Source organism: Argiope bruennichi, chromosome X2 (genome assembly GCF_947563725.1).
Source record: "Argiope bruennichi chromosome X2, qqArgBrue1.1, whole genome shotgun sequence".
Taxonomy (NCBI): domain Eukaryota; kingdom Metazoa; phylum Arthropoda; class Arachnida; order Araneae; family Araneidae; genus Argiope; species Argiope bruennichi.
This window is the reverse complement of record NC_079163.1, coordinates 107,446,507-107,461,439: the sequence shown is the minus strand read 5'-3', so window position 1 is coordinate 107,461,439 and position 14,933 is coordinate 107,446,507. Positions and strand designations below refer to the sequence as shown.

Genomic DNA, 14,933 nt, shown 5'->3' with positions numbered 1-14,933 from the left:
GTCCTTTTCGCGACTTTTCTCTTTTCTTAATTGCGGCTATCGATTCCGTCTTCTTCTGGAATGTTAGGAAAGATCTTCCTAACTGTTGCTAGGCGTAGGAAAGATTTTAGCTGTTTTTACGCCTTCCAATAAAGTACCGATGCACACTAACACCCAATGGAAAATACTGATTACACGAGAGCGGTGTCTCTAACTGATTGTTTTAACCTAATTTCTTTCCTTCGTTATTTCCTGGGAGCTTGAAGGAAAAAATCGAATGCAATTCGAAAGAGAAGTCTTATTATTATTTTTATAGTTTTCTTTGATTTTTTTATACTTTCACCGAAAGAGGAGGAAAAAAAATGAATTATCCGTTTCACTCTTGTACTGAAATTTGTTAAAGGCAATAATGAGAAAAGCTTTAAGAGAAAAAAAACTTTAATTTCAACAAAATACTAAAAGATGTGACAATTGTTTTATTTATTTCTTAGATGATGGTTTGCTTTTAGGGTATTAATATCTTTAATTCATTTCCTAATTGGGTTGAGTATTACCGCTAACAGAGCCAGTAATCATTTGCCTTTATCTTCGAACTCAAATTTCTAGAAATGTGTCATTCAAACAAAATAAATTTTTCTTGATCTTTATTACTTTTTTTTAACTCTTCTAAATGCAGGAAAAGATAAAATTTTTGAAATAAATGCAGAATGTGGTGAATATTAAATGTCAGCGAGATTGTGAGTTGAAAATAAATGCGCCTTCAATTTTTAGTTATTTATTATTTTAAAAAACATATTATATTTAATATGTTTATTATATTAAAGCTTAAAAATTTAAAAAAATAAATTACCACTTTATTAAAAAATAGATTTGCATCATAATCACAATGATTTTAATACGCCTAAGTTTTCATGGAAATCAATTCTTCAAAAAAAAAGTATCTCAGACATTAAATTTTAGGAAAAATTAAAAAAAAATATATATAAAATATCTTATTTAAAATTTTTTGATGACATTTCACTTAAATTTGCTGCTTCTCATAATAAGCCTTTTTCGTCCTTAGATGTTAAATTATTATTATTGAAAAGAGAAAAAAAGTTCATGCTTTTTAACTAAAAATGTCTTTTCTTAAATATGACATGTAATTTAATATTTTTATTTTTAAATGAGCTAAAAAGTTTTATACCGTTCTTAGTCAATAAAAAATTTATTGACAGCGTCCTATGCATTTTTTTCACCATTAAAGATTTAATTACAGATTCTATGAGGCTGCTATAATTAATCCCAAGCTGCGCAATTATTTTATTTCACTCTGCAGATGAGTAAATCAATGCTAATTAATACCTGGAAAATGATTTACTAATTTTAAACTTGATATTTTAATTTATAGAAAAAGAAATTTTGTCATTAAAATTGATTCTTCATAAAATATTTATTGCTTCAAAAATAAGAAAAAAAAAGTTTCGTAAAATATATTTTATTTCTGGTCTAGGATGCAAGGAATGGATTATTGCATCACTGTTCGTTTACTTAGATTTAATGAAAAAAAAATAATGATGCAAATAAATTTCAGTGAGCGTTACAATTATAACTTTAAATTCATTTGTAATTGCTTTATATTAAAAGTTATTAACATACAAAGCTATGTTTGTGAAACATAAAATCTTAAAATATGTGTTGATTTAATAAATAATAGGCCTCAGTTTTGAGAGCGAATGATTTTAATTAATTTATCTTGGAATATAAACTGATAAATTCATAATTCGACGAAAAAAACTTTTTGACTTTGGAGTTAATGACAATTTATTGTTATAAAAGAAATTGTTGTATTTTGTTTATAAGATGTAAAACATCTCTTTTACTTTTTATGAACAAATTTATTTGTTTGAATTAAGTTAAAAATCTTTTCCAGCATCTTCTAACAGAGAAAAGCTATAATTGGAAGTTTCAAATTCTAACAACAATTTTTGCTTAAAAACATTTTTAACATATTAAAATAGCAATGGGTGATATCAAATCAATCACCATTCATCATAAAGAAAATAATAAAGGATTGTAAAATTTTAAATACAGGAAATAAATTAAGATGTAGTACCTTGAATCCATCATAAGTCCACGATCCAAATTTCATCAAACATGTCTGGACATCGAAAGGGAAAAATTCTACATCGATTTCACAAGAACTTTTATAAATGGCAGGAGGCTTCCATTGTATCATTCCTCGGTTGTTTAATTGGGCTTTGGTCTCAAGTGTCACTTCAAAGTTCCCATCAGCACTATAAAAAATATTAATAAATAAATAACCAGGAGAAGTGGTTTTCACAAAACATTCACACATTATTTTCAATAAATGTACTTGTGTATTATTAACCGTATGCCATTGGCTAACAATAATTCCGAAAGAACCTATTTGAGTGCAATCGTTGGTGAGTCAATCGCAATCAGTCCTTTAAGTCTTTTCTTTTTGACTGAAAGACGGTCAACATCTTGAAGGAATTGGCTCCAAATTTGATACTTGTTAATAAAGAAATAATTTTTCGTTATTAACAATTGACCGTACAATTTCTTTGAAAATTTTTTATATTTTAAAATTAGATCTGCTTTAATTAGGCCATTTAAATATAAATATAAAAAGTAATAAAAAGAATTTAATTTTCATTATATTTTGTTATTGGCCTTATAACGAATCCTGAAAATCCTTACAGAACGGCTTGTTTGGAATGATTTGGAAATATCTTTTAGACTGGAATTTAAAATAATGTTTATTCGAGAAGCTTTCATTGGTTTGAAATTATTCTACCATTAATCAATAAATTAGTTCTCTCTCTATTTCAAATTTCCATTCATTTTCCACTTAGTAAAAGAGAAATGCATTGATATAGAATTGAAAAGGTGCATTACATTTTTTTTTAAAATGCAATCTTTAATGTATTTCTAAACATTATGAATTTAACAGTCAAACAAGTTATTTAAAATTAATTAAGACATTACATTGCAAATTAAATATGCAATTAAAATAATCCTTTAATATTTACTTTTAATTAACTATGTTATAAAAAGACCTTTGATGTTTTAATAAAAAAATTAAGAATATATTTCAAATATTCGTAATGATTATTCGTAATTAGTATATTTTTCTAAACTATTTTTCTTTTCTTTTATCAAAAAGACTTATAAATGTTTTTAAAATTATTAGTTTACTTTTAAATGGCGTCATTGCATGTTTTCATTTTCATGATTAAAATGCCAAATTAATAAAAGTTACAATTTGGGTTTTTTTCCATTTGATTTTTTTTTTTTCATTTTGAAAATACAAGTTTGCTGAATGTGATTTTATTTTATTTATCAGATTATTACCTTAATTGAAACGAAAATATTATTAATTTTTTTAATATCAAATAAAAACATTTCAATTCCAAATTTATGTTTTTTGCTTTTTAAGAGAAATTTTTAAAATTATTTCTGCATAAAGAAGATTTTGAAAAATAATTTATTACTTTAATAATGTCTTTAGCGAAATTAGAATTAGTTTTATCATTTGACTTTAATGATCATTTTTAATGAAAAAGATTATCCTCAACAATGCTTTAATATAACGGAAAATAATATTTTCCAAATTTGAGAAATGATTTAACAATATAAAAAATCATTAAGACTTTTTCTAGGACAACATTTTTTTTTCCATATTTTTTATCAAATCTGGATAAAAAATATTGCGTTATTCAAAATAAAGAATTTGTAGTCAGGTACTTTTCTCTAATCTTTGTATTTGTGTGTCTTAAATAAGTATACATTTTGGATTTCATGCGTCAGGAATTTTTAATATACAGAAATACCCCAATTTAATATTTTTGTTGAAACAAAGAAATAATGGAGTAAAAGATGGAAAATTTTAAATCGCGTGATACTTAAAAAGGTAAAAATAATCTTTAAAATAAAGAATGTGAAAGTTGCACATAATTAATATCGCAGTGATTTTCGTTCTTATTCCGCGTACTTTCTTGAAATAAACATTTCATTATGTATTAATATTTAAAATTAACTGCTGATAATACTGTGCCTTTATAATTCTACTTAATCACTGACTAGGTTAAGGACAGTTGGAATATTGTGTCACATATTCTTTAAATAAAATTTTATTTAGCTATCTTTCACGAAATGGATAATCTTAACCAGTTACTCTGACCAGCCCGAAGGCACACGGAAAAACCTGAATGACCGGACCGCCGCGACAACAACACTGGTGGGAACTATGGTTGAGTCCTAATGGCCATCACCGGTCACTGCACAACCCTTCCCTTGGGAAGCACGTCCCATCATCGATAGGAGTTAGTCAACGCCTATCATTTCTGTATACCACAGGGTGGCGAGAACCAAACACCATACCAGAAATTTGTCATCCTCATTTCTGTGGTGCCCCATCGGTGGGAGTCACGAAATGGATATGCAATTACTTAAGACTCCATAATTGTTCTTTTTTACTAAACATTTAAATATTTGCAACAAGTATTATGTTTACACTATTAACAAATACTTTTTTCGTGCGTAAAACCTAAGTATTACTTCCTGCTGAAGTATGGAATCCATATTGGATATTTGTTTACATCCCTTATTTCTCATTTCCTATAACTGACTTGAAATTTCATAACATTTATGAGAATTAATTTCTCTCGATTCAACCGATGATTCTCTGTGAAGCATTTCTAGTTGGTTGTTACAAATTTTTCTATGATTTTTTTGAGTTCGAACAGCTTTTTGCGGTGTAAAAATTGGGAAGCATAAATTTTCTTAGCCGTTATTTGGAGGATTTTAATATATTGCGAACAAAGGAAATCAGAAGAGGCGAATAAAAACTTGAAGACGGAAATGTAAAAGCGATGTAATATAGTAACTTTTCTTAGTACAGTTTCTTCTTCATTTTAATTTCTTCAGTAAACATATATTTTCCTTTTTTGTTTAATATTTTTCTCTATTTAAAATATATATATATAAAAAAGATATTCAAGTCTCTGTATACAAATCTGTATACAAAATACTCAAGTATACAAATATTGTGGGAATAAGGGCTCATGGTGACCTGGTGGTAAAATCTGGGTTTTGAAATATAAATACCTTAATTACGAAACTTAACTAGAGTGATGATCTGACACGTATATATTCGTTAAATATGCCCACTTGGTAAAATAAATCATATGTCATCCTTGCTATCTGATTACGGCTCAAAACAATTATTTGCAAGCTTTAGTTGCTTAATTCTTATCTTAAATTATTTCAGTTGATAAAGTTATCTTTGTTTCCCATTTTTGAATATAACGGTCAATTAAAAGAAAAAAAAATATGCGACATGTTAGTTTAGCAATAATTTTTAGTTACTTTTTTTTAATTTTTAATTTGTAAAAACAATTTCAACATTTAAAATTTTATTCAAATTAAATTTAAGCGTTTAATATCTTTATTTAATACATAAAAACATTTAAAAAATTAAACAAAATAATTCTGTAAGATTTTTATCCTTTCAATTACATCTCAAACTGATCAAGAAAGAACTATATTTTGAGAAAGAGGATGGGGCATGGTGCAGTAGTATTAGTAGCTTCAAAATTTGCATAAGTATCTCTTATTGAAGCTCTTTTTTTAATTAAATACTTAACTTTTGATTTAATGTCATTTTATAATTTAATAATAATAGAAATATATATTCCAATTTATATGATTATACTACTTATTTTTATAAAAACTTAAAATTTACAAATATTATACAAATTTCAAAACAGCAATTGGCAATCACAGCATATGCAATCCATTCAAAATGCCAAATTTTCACACATTTATAAATAAAAAATCGCTTAATTTCGCTAGATGTCATTGCTTCAATTTATTTCGTAAGCAACGAAACAATTTTCTGTACCTCATTATCTTTAGAAGGCTCTCCTATTCAAACAAATATGGCAATACCTTTCAATTTTTCTCTCCTTGTATTGAAATCCTACATTATTATTGCATCCTCACCAGTGTTTGATAATTTAAGGAGCGTAATAAAAATTTAATGCCTATCTAGATAAGGGTTTATTGACAACCCGCTCTTCCAGCATTTAATACCAGCGGCATCCCTTGACAAATAACCTCCCCAACTGGGAGGACGCAATTAATTTGCAGACTTCGTAAGCTTCCCAGTAGATTTGAAAAGGACCGCCGTTTAATGAAGGTCAATATTGTCCTGGAGTGTAACTGAATGATAAGGACAGCATCTGAGTCGTGTTCTCGGATTAAGTGGAACACTCCGAGTATCAATGAATTTAACATCAATGAGTTCAGTGGTTGCCAAATGTGTCATTTTGCCGGATGAGAAAGCATTAATAACATGAGTCTCGGAATTAGTCAACAATTGGTTAAGCTGCGGTGAGCCTATGCTAACCGAAGATTTAATTACCTATCAAAAATAAAGTTCCATCTCCTGAGGTACTCAAGGATATTGGGCATTTTTCTCGTTTCCTATTCAGCAAATTAAGTATGAAATGGGCATTCGGTAAAAGTTGGCTCATTAACTGAGGTAAATTAAGGGATATTCTCTAATCTATAATTTGTTTCCTTTTTTTCTAATGTTTCAGGATTTTTAACAAATTTCTTTCCGTTTATTGCAACTTACAACATCTTTAAAATGTTTGGATCGGCGTCTTCTAACGTAATTAAAGAGCTTTCAAACTCAGTTTTAACTTTAGATGTTATCGGTATCATTTGCCCAGATCATAAGTGCTCATATTTCATTTCGTTAAAAGAAAAATGCAAAATCACTTTTGACCTGTTGATGGAAAGCAGAGGTTTTGAATTTAAGAATATAGAGAATTTATGGCTCAAAGTGTTAGAAGACTATTCTAAAATTTATATCGAATTTATTGATAATTGGATGTTAATAAATATTTCTGATTAAAAATTCTATTACCTGCTTTTAATTAGAGGGAACATCTTGCTGAAACTTTCTCATATACATCCCTCTTTCTTCGCATAAAATTGTGCACTAAGAGTTAGGCTGTGAATCTCGTGAATGACAAAATAAATAAGAAAAATAAAGTTTTGGCATGAATTTGACATTTCCCCAGAATTTGGCCTGCGATTTTTGATCTTTTATCAGCTATTATTTGCTGGCATGTGGTTAATACACAACTAAACGAGCATCAAATATGCAACTTGAACTCCTTTTTTTTTAAATGATTGGAATTAAAATTTTACAATGAACTACAGCTGTAATCACGAGATCACTTAAGAAATTTCATTTATTTTTTCTTTGCGTTTCTAAATTATTCCGTTTACATGCATTCGGAAGTACAGTTTAATAGGCGATCCCCTCCTTGTCAAATTTTATTCAAAATTCGATACAGATCTATACTTTAGATACTAAATATGTGTGTCAAATTCCCTCCATCTAGCTCTTTATGTTTTGTAGTTGTGCTCACTTGTACTGGGGAAGCCAGGCAGGCACACTTCAGCTGAGTGGAACTCCTTCAAAATATTGTAGAAATCTACAAATGTGGTGGAAAGCCAATATTCCAAATTTCATCCGTTTAGATCAAAGCATGTTTGAGTTATCGTATTCATAGACAGATAGATAAAATTTCAAAAATCAGGGATGCCTTGAACATGGAGTTTCATCAAAATATTGAGTTTGATGACGATTGCAATAGTTTTTCTTTGCATACTTCAAAAAATTAAAAAAAAAAGAAAGAGGAACGCATTTTTACTCGCACTCTCTCTGCTCTCTCTCTCTCTCTCTACACACACACACACACACACACGCATATATATATATATGTGTGTGTGTGTGCGTGCGCGCGCACCAACTTCAACAATTCAACAAGACATTATTTGTTAGAATTTATTAGTACTAAGAGTCATTTTTCGTAAATTTTTTAGCAATTGATGCTTTAAAAATATATATAATTTGGAGAAATTTTTTGAATTAGTTTTATATTTTTATATGATATATAAATTGGTGCTTTTCTGCAGTATTCGTTTATAAAATGTTCATTGAAATTGCCTAACAATGATATTATTTTCTGGAAAACGTATTAGTATTTTATACACATTTTTTTTCAAAATATAACAACAATTTAAATGAAATTTCGCTGAAAGTATTTTATTTTTACTTGTTTATCTAATTAAATTATAACATCTGTGTAAAAAATAGGATGCGCATGTTAAGGTATACTAACTTGTTATACAACACTATGTCTGGTCTCCAAATATGATCTGAAGGAACATGAAGCATATCAACTCCGCCATATTCTCTTGGTTCCCAAGTTAACTTGTAATCATGCCAGTACTAAAGAGAAATTTGAATAGTGAATAAAAGGAAACTATGTCATGGAAATTATGCACAAAAAAAAAAGGCTATAATTATATGCAGGGAAATAAGAAAAAAGAAATATAACTTGATTTCAGCTTACCTGTTCAACCCATAAATTAGTTGTCATAATTTGATTTTTTAAATTCTGGAAAGAAAAGAAAACAATTAATTATAACAGAAAAAATTAATTAAATATAATGGTATTAATTATAATAGAATTATTAATTATAACAGAAATGAATTATGCTATTAATTACTTATAAATTAGTTAATTAATATTAACCAATTAATTAGATAGTTAATAATTAATTATAATAGAAAAAAGTAGAACTCATTTGGGGTTCTTTATAAACTGTAGGTATGATTAATTAAATTATAAGGAAACTTCAAAGTACGGTAATATACAATAAATCTGATTTTACATGAAATACATTGTAAAAATGAGATGACTATATTTACATAAAAATCGGAAATTCCACTGGTCATTTGATGTGCGCTCACAGTTTGAGGGTAAATATCACACTCATGGGAATAAATTATATATATTCATGGAATTTCCGTTTTTTCACCGTGAGCAAAAAGTTACAGTGTGAGCTAAAAAGGTTGTTATATACGCTTTTCAGAACATTCTATTTATAATTTTCTATTTCAAAAGTGCTATTTAATTCTACGAATGTAATTGTATTTGGTAAGTATTGCCATTATTCGCAGGTTAATTTATCCCTCTTTGAAAAACTCTTATATGATCATCACTGCTGCATCGAAATTTAATCGCGTTCTAATTATATACTTATTAATCAAAGAACACTGCTTCATTTCAGTGTTTTAACACTATGATTATAACTGTTTTCTAAATAATTTTGCATAAAACCTATAATATTAATTCATTCTGTAATCAATATTCAATTTTGGCTTGTTAGGATTACTCTCAATCTCATTTAAAAAACAAACAAACCTTACATAATATTTTACCTATTAATTATATACATTTTTAACACAATGAATGATTGTATTCCTTAAAATAAATATTAACTTTCTTAATATATATCACCAGAAAATATTTATACTTTTCTTATATTCTTACCAAATAAATTTCTATTAAATCAAGTATAAGAAAATCTCCATTTGTCACATTTCTGTCGAAGTAAAGTATTAATTTAAAAACGATTTTTCAGATACCAAGACATCTAAGGATGAGAAATTTCTCAAGTCAAAAGCAATGAAAAGGTGTCACTCCACTTTATCTCATTTAGTTCATCATCACGTCATTTATTTTATGTAGTCTGTTCATTTAAGTTTATTTTCTGAAACACTCTGAATTACAAATGAATTATACGATAATACATGTGGATGATTTATGGATTTTTCCCTGTAGATTCACTGAATTAAGTTTTGACAGTCAGTTCTGCCTTGTCATCCGTTTGTGCATTATCATCTCAATGAATTGCTTTTCGTTATATTTGATCTTTTTATTATCAATAAAATTGAATCTTCTATATTTGATATTTTTTGTGATGTATGAGGTTTGACAGCAAAAGTGATACAGAGAGAAAATGAGATTTTAAAACTTTTATTTAAGCGTTCACTAATTTATATATATATATATATATATATATATATATATATATATATATATATATATATATATATATATAATTTTAAATTCTGATCGGATGATCAATATGGCATCGCCATTTAAATTTCCGACCAAAGCAAGAGAAAGGAAGAGTGTTTCCATTTCATTAAGAAATTTTAAAGAAAATGTTTTTTGTAATTTTCAACATATTCTTATGTAAGAATGTTGGAAATTAATCCATTAGTTTACTATCAGGTATCTTGAAATCCGATTTTCTATTCTGTTTGAATTGCAAAATACAAAAGATACCATAATTTACTAATTGCAATTATACATAGTACTAATAACATAATTTGCTAATTGCAATTATGCATAGCTCAAATAACATAATTTCTAAAATTGCAATTCTATTTTTTATGGGTGATTTAAATAATAATGTGCGGAAATGATCAAAGCAAATTAGATTTCGAAGCAGTCATACTTAGATTAATGACAAAAAATATGTTTTATAAATTTAAAACATATTATTTCATTTCATTTTGGTAGAAGGCGCTTTGCACAAGCTGTTTTTAAACTAATAAACGAAATAACGTGAAGAATGAAATCAATAACACATTTATGGTTGTGAAATCAATAACACATTTATGGATTCTATACATTAAGACTGCTAATTTAGCAGTTGGGTTGACAGAGTGTATTTATATAACTTAAATTTTTCTTGTTGATTGATTTCAGCGGCAACACATCATAGAACATCTTCACTTTATACGAGTATTATCTTTTTCCTTTCAAATGCGATTTCGTAACAAATTTCTTGAAAAGTATTAAAGTCTAATTTAATTGGGAAATTGAATTTTTTAAACATAAAATAGAAGTTGAACTAAAAAACTATACACTTATCATTTTCTTTTCCCAAATTCTTTCATAATTTTATTCAAGAAGATGAAGTTTGGTTCAGTAAGTTTTATGTTAAATTATTACTTATGCGAGTAAAATGAAATGACATTTGATATGCCATACATCTCGCATTTAATTATCTTTCATATTCAAGAAGTATGACGCTCTATATTTTTGAATTTTTTGAAAGATATATACTCATTTTTTTTTTCACCTTTGTTTTTTGAAAATAAGAACAGATTCTTACTTTTTACTTTTCTTTTACATCTAATTCTTAAAAAAATATGATAATTTCTATCCATATCTTCAGAAACTTTTGCATAAAATAAATTTTATTTCACTGAAAGGTTGCACAATTTTTGCATTTGCAATGAAATACGAAAGAGAATTCTATATGAAAATTTTGGGAAATAAATGTGTGAGCAAATGATCAGACTAAATAACATTTTGCATCTGAATAATTCAACAATAATCATCGAATCTTTTTGTGATTATATTGCAGTAAATCAGAAAAAATAAAAGTAATCGGTTATCGGAAGTCGTTTTTCGAAATGTTCCGAATGTTCTTATTATATAATTTTACTTTAATGCAGCAAAATACATTATACGAATGTTGAAAAGGAAAGATAACAATGTGTCAACGATCTTATCATTTCTGTTGTTATAAAATCTGCGAGAAGAAAAATTATTTAGCACCAATGTTAAGAAAACTTTGATGATTATTTTTATGCAATGGTTTAAATATTTTTTTCTCTGATGTTGTACCTAATCTGAACGAAGTTTAAAATTTTTTACGACTGTGTGTGATTTGACATCGGAAGGATAATCAAACAATGGAAATTCAATTTTCTCAGTGCCAGCTTCTTTTTCTTAGACAAAAAACATAAGAAAAATTGTTTTCTAGCCTCTTTAAAACGCATGGACATCATTAAGTTGTTGCTTTTTATTTTATTTCTTTGATACATTTACATTTTTCGTGCATAACTAAAAAGGTAAATTTTGTATTAACTTTCGTCTTTGTCACTAATGAACGATGATTTCATATATTGATTCACTATATTTATGGATCTGGTACATTTGTTGGTTATGGAGATGAACCAAATGGCGCGATATGAAAGATTATTAGAGTTAATCCGGTAGCATTCATTTCATCGACACACTTTTCAGTAGACATAAAATAATCCTCTTTATACAGACATCTGCACCTTCTCGAAGCACATGGTTATCTTTGAGTTGTAGTAAGTTGTTAACTTTGAGTTGAGTAAAATCATCTCTGAATGTTAACACTATATATGCAACCGATCTTATTACTCTTACTGAATAAAATATTTCTGTTAACTGAAATTTTCTACCAAAATTCTCTTAACCAAAATTAACAGATTTCAAAATGTTTGAATAGCACTATTTTACTAATTGTGGTTGCTTTAAAGAAGTCAATCAAATCAATGAATTCTGTTTTTTACATCATTCAAAACATGTTTCCTGACTAGAACTACATGCCTATCTCAAACTCTTTAGAAATTGGCTATCCGGCAGCCAACACACCGTGCATATACTTATATTTACAAACTGGCGCACGTGCTTCCATTCTCGTACACACACTTGCATATGATGGAATATCACAGGTAAGGAGTGAAAATATTCCAACAGGTAATCTTCTTTTAATCTAATTAATCTAAAATTGAGAGTTTTTATTCTATGTACACACTTGGAGATCACGGCATGATTTAAAAATTTAATTACATGGAAAATGAGGTATTCCCATAAAACTTTATTTTATGTACCATCTCAAAAACTATTCTAAAATTATTTTAAACTCTTAAAGCATGTGTTTATAAAAAACAAAGAAAATTGATGGATCTTTTATAATTGTTATTTATTATGAATTCATGAAGACGAGGACGTATAAGCACACATTAATGTGCTTTCCTACATTTCTTAATGATGTCAAAACTTCGAAATGGCATTTTTTCTAGCTTTAAAGAACTTATATGCAATGAATATTTTATCTATTAGTTAAAAAAATATTTTCAAAGAAAATAAAGTTAAAAAAAACCAAAGCAAAAGAAAAACTGATTAATGCTCTTCTTTTATGCAAAGAAATTCACGGAGCAAGCACTAATAAAAATGATATTCTTCGGATCATTTCTTCCAATTAATGGATGGCTCTCGAGTCTAACGATGATAAATTTATAAAATCGACGCCATCTGCATTTTGCCTTTAATGGCGTGAAAAATTCTACGACGTGCTAAACAATCGTGGTTTCCGGGTTAAACCACAGTCCATTACCTCAAACAACCCCACTTAATGCTAGCATGCACATTCTGCACTACTTTTATTGCTTCAAAATTAAGTCTTTTTCATCCTGAATGGCTATGTCATACTTTACGGCGACAAACTATCACTTTTTATCATTTGGAGAGCATCGCTTTAACATTTATGCATTTAAGGTTAGTTGCGTGACAAAAACATCACAAAGTATATAAACATGCAGACATATATATTGTTTAAGGATGGCTTTTAAAGAAAAAGAGGCCTTTTAATGAAACTGAAAAATGGATAAACTAAGGAATGAGCATCAACTACAAAAAGAAAGATTTAGGTAACTTTCAATCTGGTTGTTAAATGGCTATTAAAGGATTAATTTTATGTTTAGGAATAAATAAGTAGCGTCAGTTTTTATATGTAAATTAAAATATCAATTAATTAATTTGGAAAGAGCCGCTGTTTGGTGCAATAGCGAAGGTGTTTCAAATCAGGATGCAATAAAAATATTAAAAATTAATTTTCAGGTGTTCTCTTGAGCAATAAATTATATTTTAGCATTTGCAATAAAATGCTTTCGTGGATATGATTTTAGGGTTGTTTTGATGAAAAAAAAATTATATTTCGTAAAAAATATCTTTTTACAGAATTATGAAGATACAGAATGTTTGAAAAATGTTTTGATAATGCAGGAAATAGTTTGAGATGTAAATTTTTAGGACATCTTTGACAAAAACATTTTTTAATAAACTAAATAAATTGAAGAATTAATTTTATGTTTAAAATTAAACAAACAGTTACACCTCATATCGGCGAATTAAAGATCTAATGAAATGTAACACATTATATATGATTTTACAACATTATAAAATTCATTTACTTAGTGCAATAATAGTATGGAAAAATAATGCGTTAGCTTTGGTAGAAAAGTATACCGTACATTTCTAATAATATCGGAAAAGAATAACACTATATATATATATAGCGTACGTATTCTTCTGAAAGCAACATATTTGTATCGGATTCAAACTCTATAATGTCTTTAATAACATTTTCCTCGAAACATTTTAAGTTCATGCCTCATTTAATTTTAACGAGTTTAGTTTCGAAAGCAGTTTCAGAATATAGCTTTTTATTTTATATAAACACGTTTATGTGTCTTAGACATTTGTATTATACCATCATTGAAAAGATGATATTTAAAATAGGCTAGGAAAATTTCACTCTGACTGTTTTAAAAGTTATATTTAGCGTTAACTGGTATATTTGGTTTCTTAAATTATATAAGGATATATATATATATATATATATATAAAATTATTAAAAGTTTTTTCATGTATCTTTAATTTAGTGTTAAAAAGTATGAAACTCTAAGGTATTTTTATAGATCGTTTCATAAAAATATAGAAAAATTGCTTAAATTTTAAAATTATATTGATTTCATTCGGACATTTCAACAAAAAGGTTTTAAGAATAGCCTTTGTCATTTTGAATAACAAATAAGATAAAGATGAGGTAGCTGACATTGGAAACTTCGTCATTCAGTTTCCATTTTACTCCAAGGAATGGCTACAATAGCCTTGCAGTAAGGTCTAAGTTCCGGCATTGTAGGATTCCAGGCTCGAGACTCAAATCTCACTAAAGATCGATCGTGTATATGGATCAGTTACACGCTTAATCCTATAATGAATGGAACACTTCTCGCTGTTATGACCTAAGAGCTTAAAGAAGGGGATGCTAACTCAGGAGTTTTCCTTTTCATCTCACCACGGTTCAAATTTACGAGATACGTCCAGAAATAGCCTTTGTATTGCTTCTAATGGTAATGAAAATATAACTAAACAAAACTCAATAGGAGGGCACTTGATACATTT

The 14,933-nt window shown here is 27.6% G+C and overlaps 1 protein-coding gene across 3 annotated transcripts in view; it reads right to left on the bottom strand.

Annotated features, from left to right (window-relative positions):
- Positions 1 to 14,933, bottom strand: part of LOC129960196 (acetylcholine receptor subunit alpha-like) — a 333,853-nt gene that overhangs the window by 34,723 nt on the left and 284,197 nt on the right. For all 3 annotated transcript variants that reach the window (XM_056073419.1, XM_056073418.1, XM_056073420.1), the window contains 3 exons: positions 8,421 to 8,465; positions 8,187 to 8,296; positions 2,075 to 2,255 (listed from right to left, as the gene is read on the bottom strand). In XM_056073419.1, coding sequence (XP_055929394.1) covers positions 2,075 to 2,255; positions 8,187 to 8,296; positions 8,421 to 8,465 — 336 coding nt within the window. The remainder of the gene's footprint in view (positions 1 to 2,074; positions 2,256 to 8,186; positions 8,297 to 8,420; positions 8,466 to 14,933) is intronic.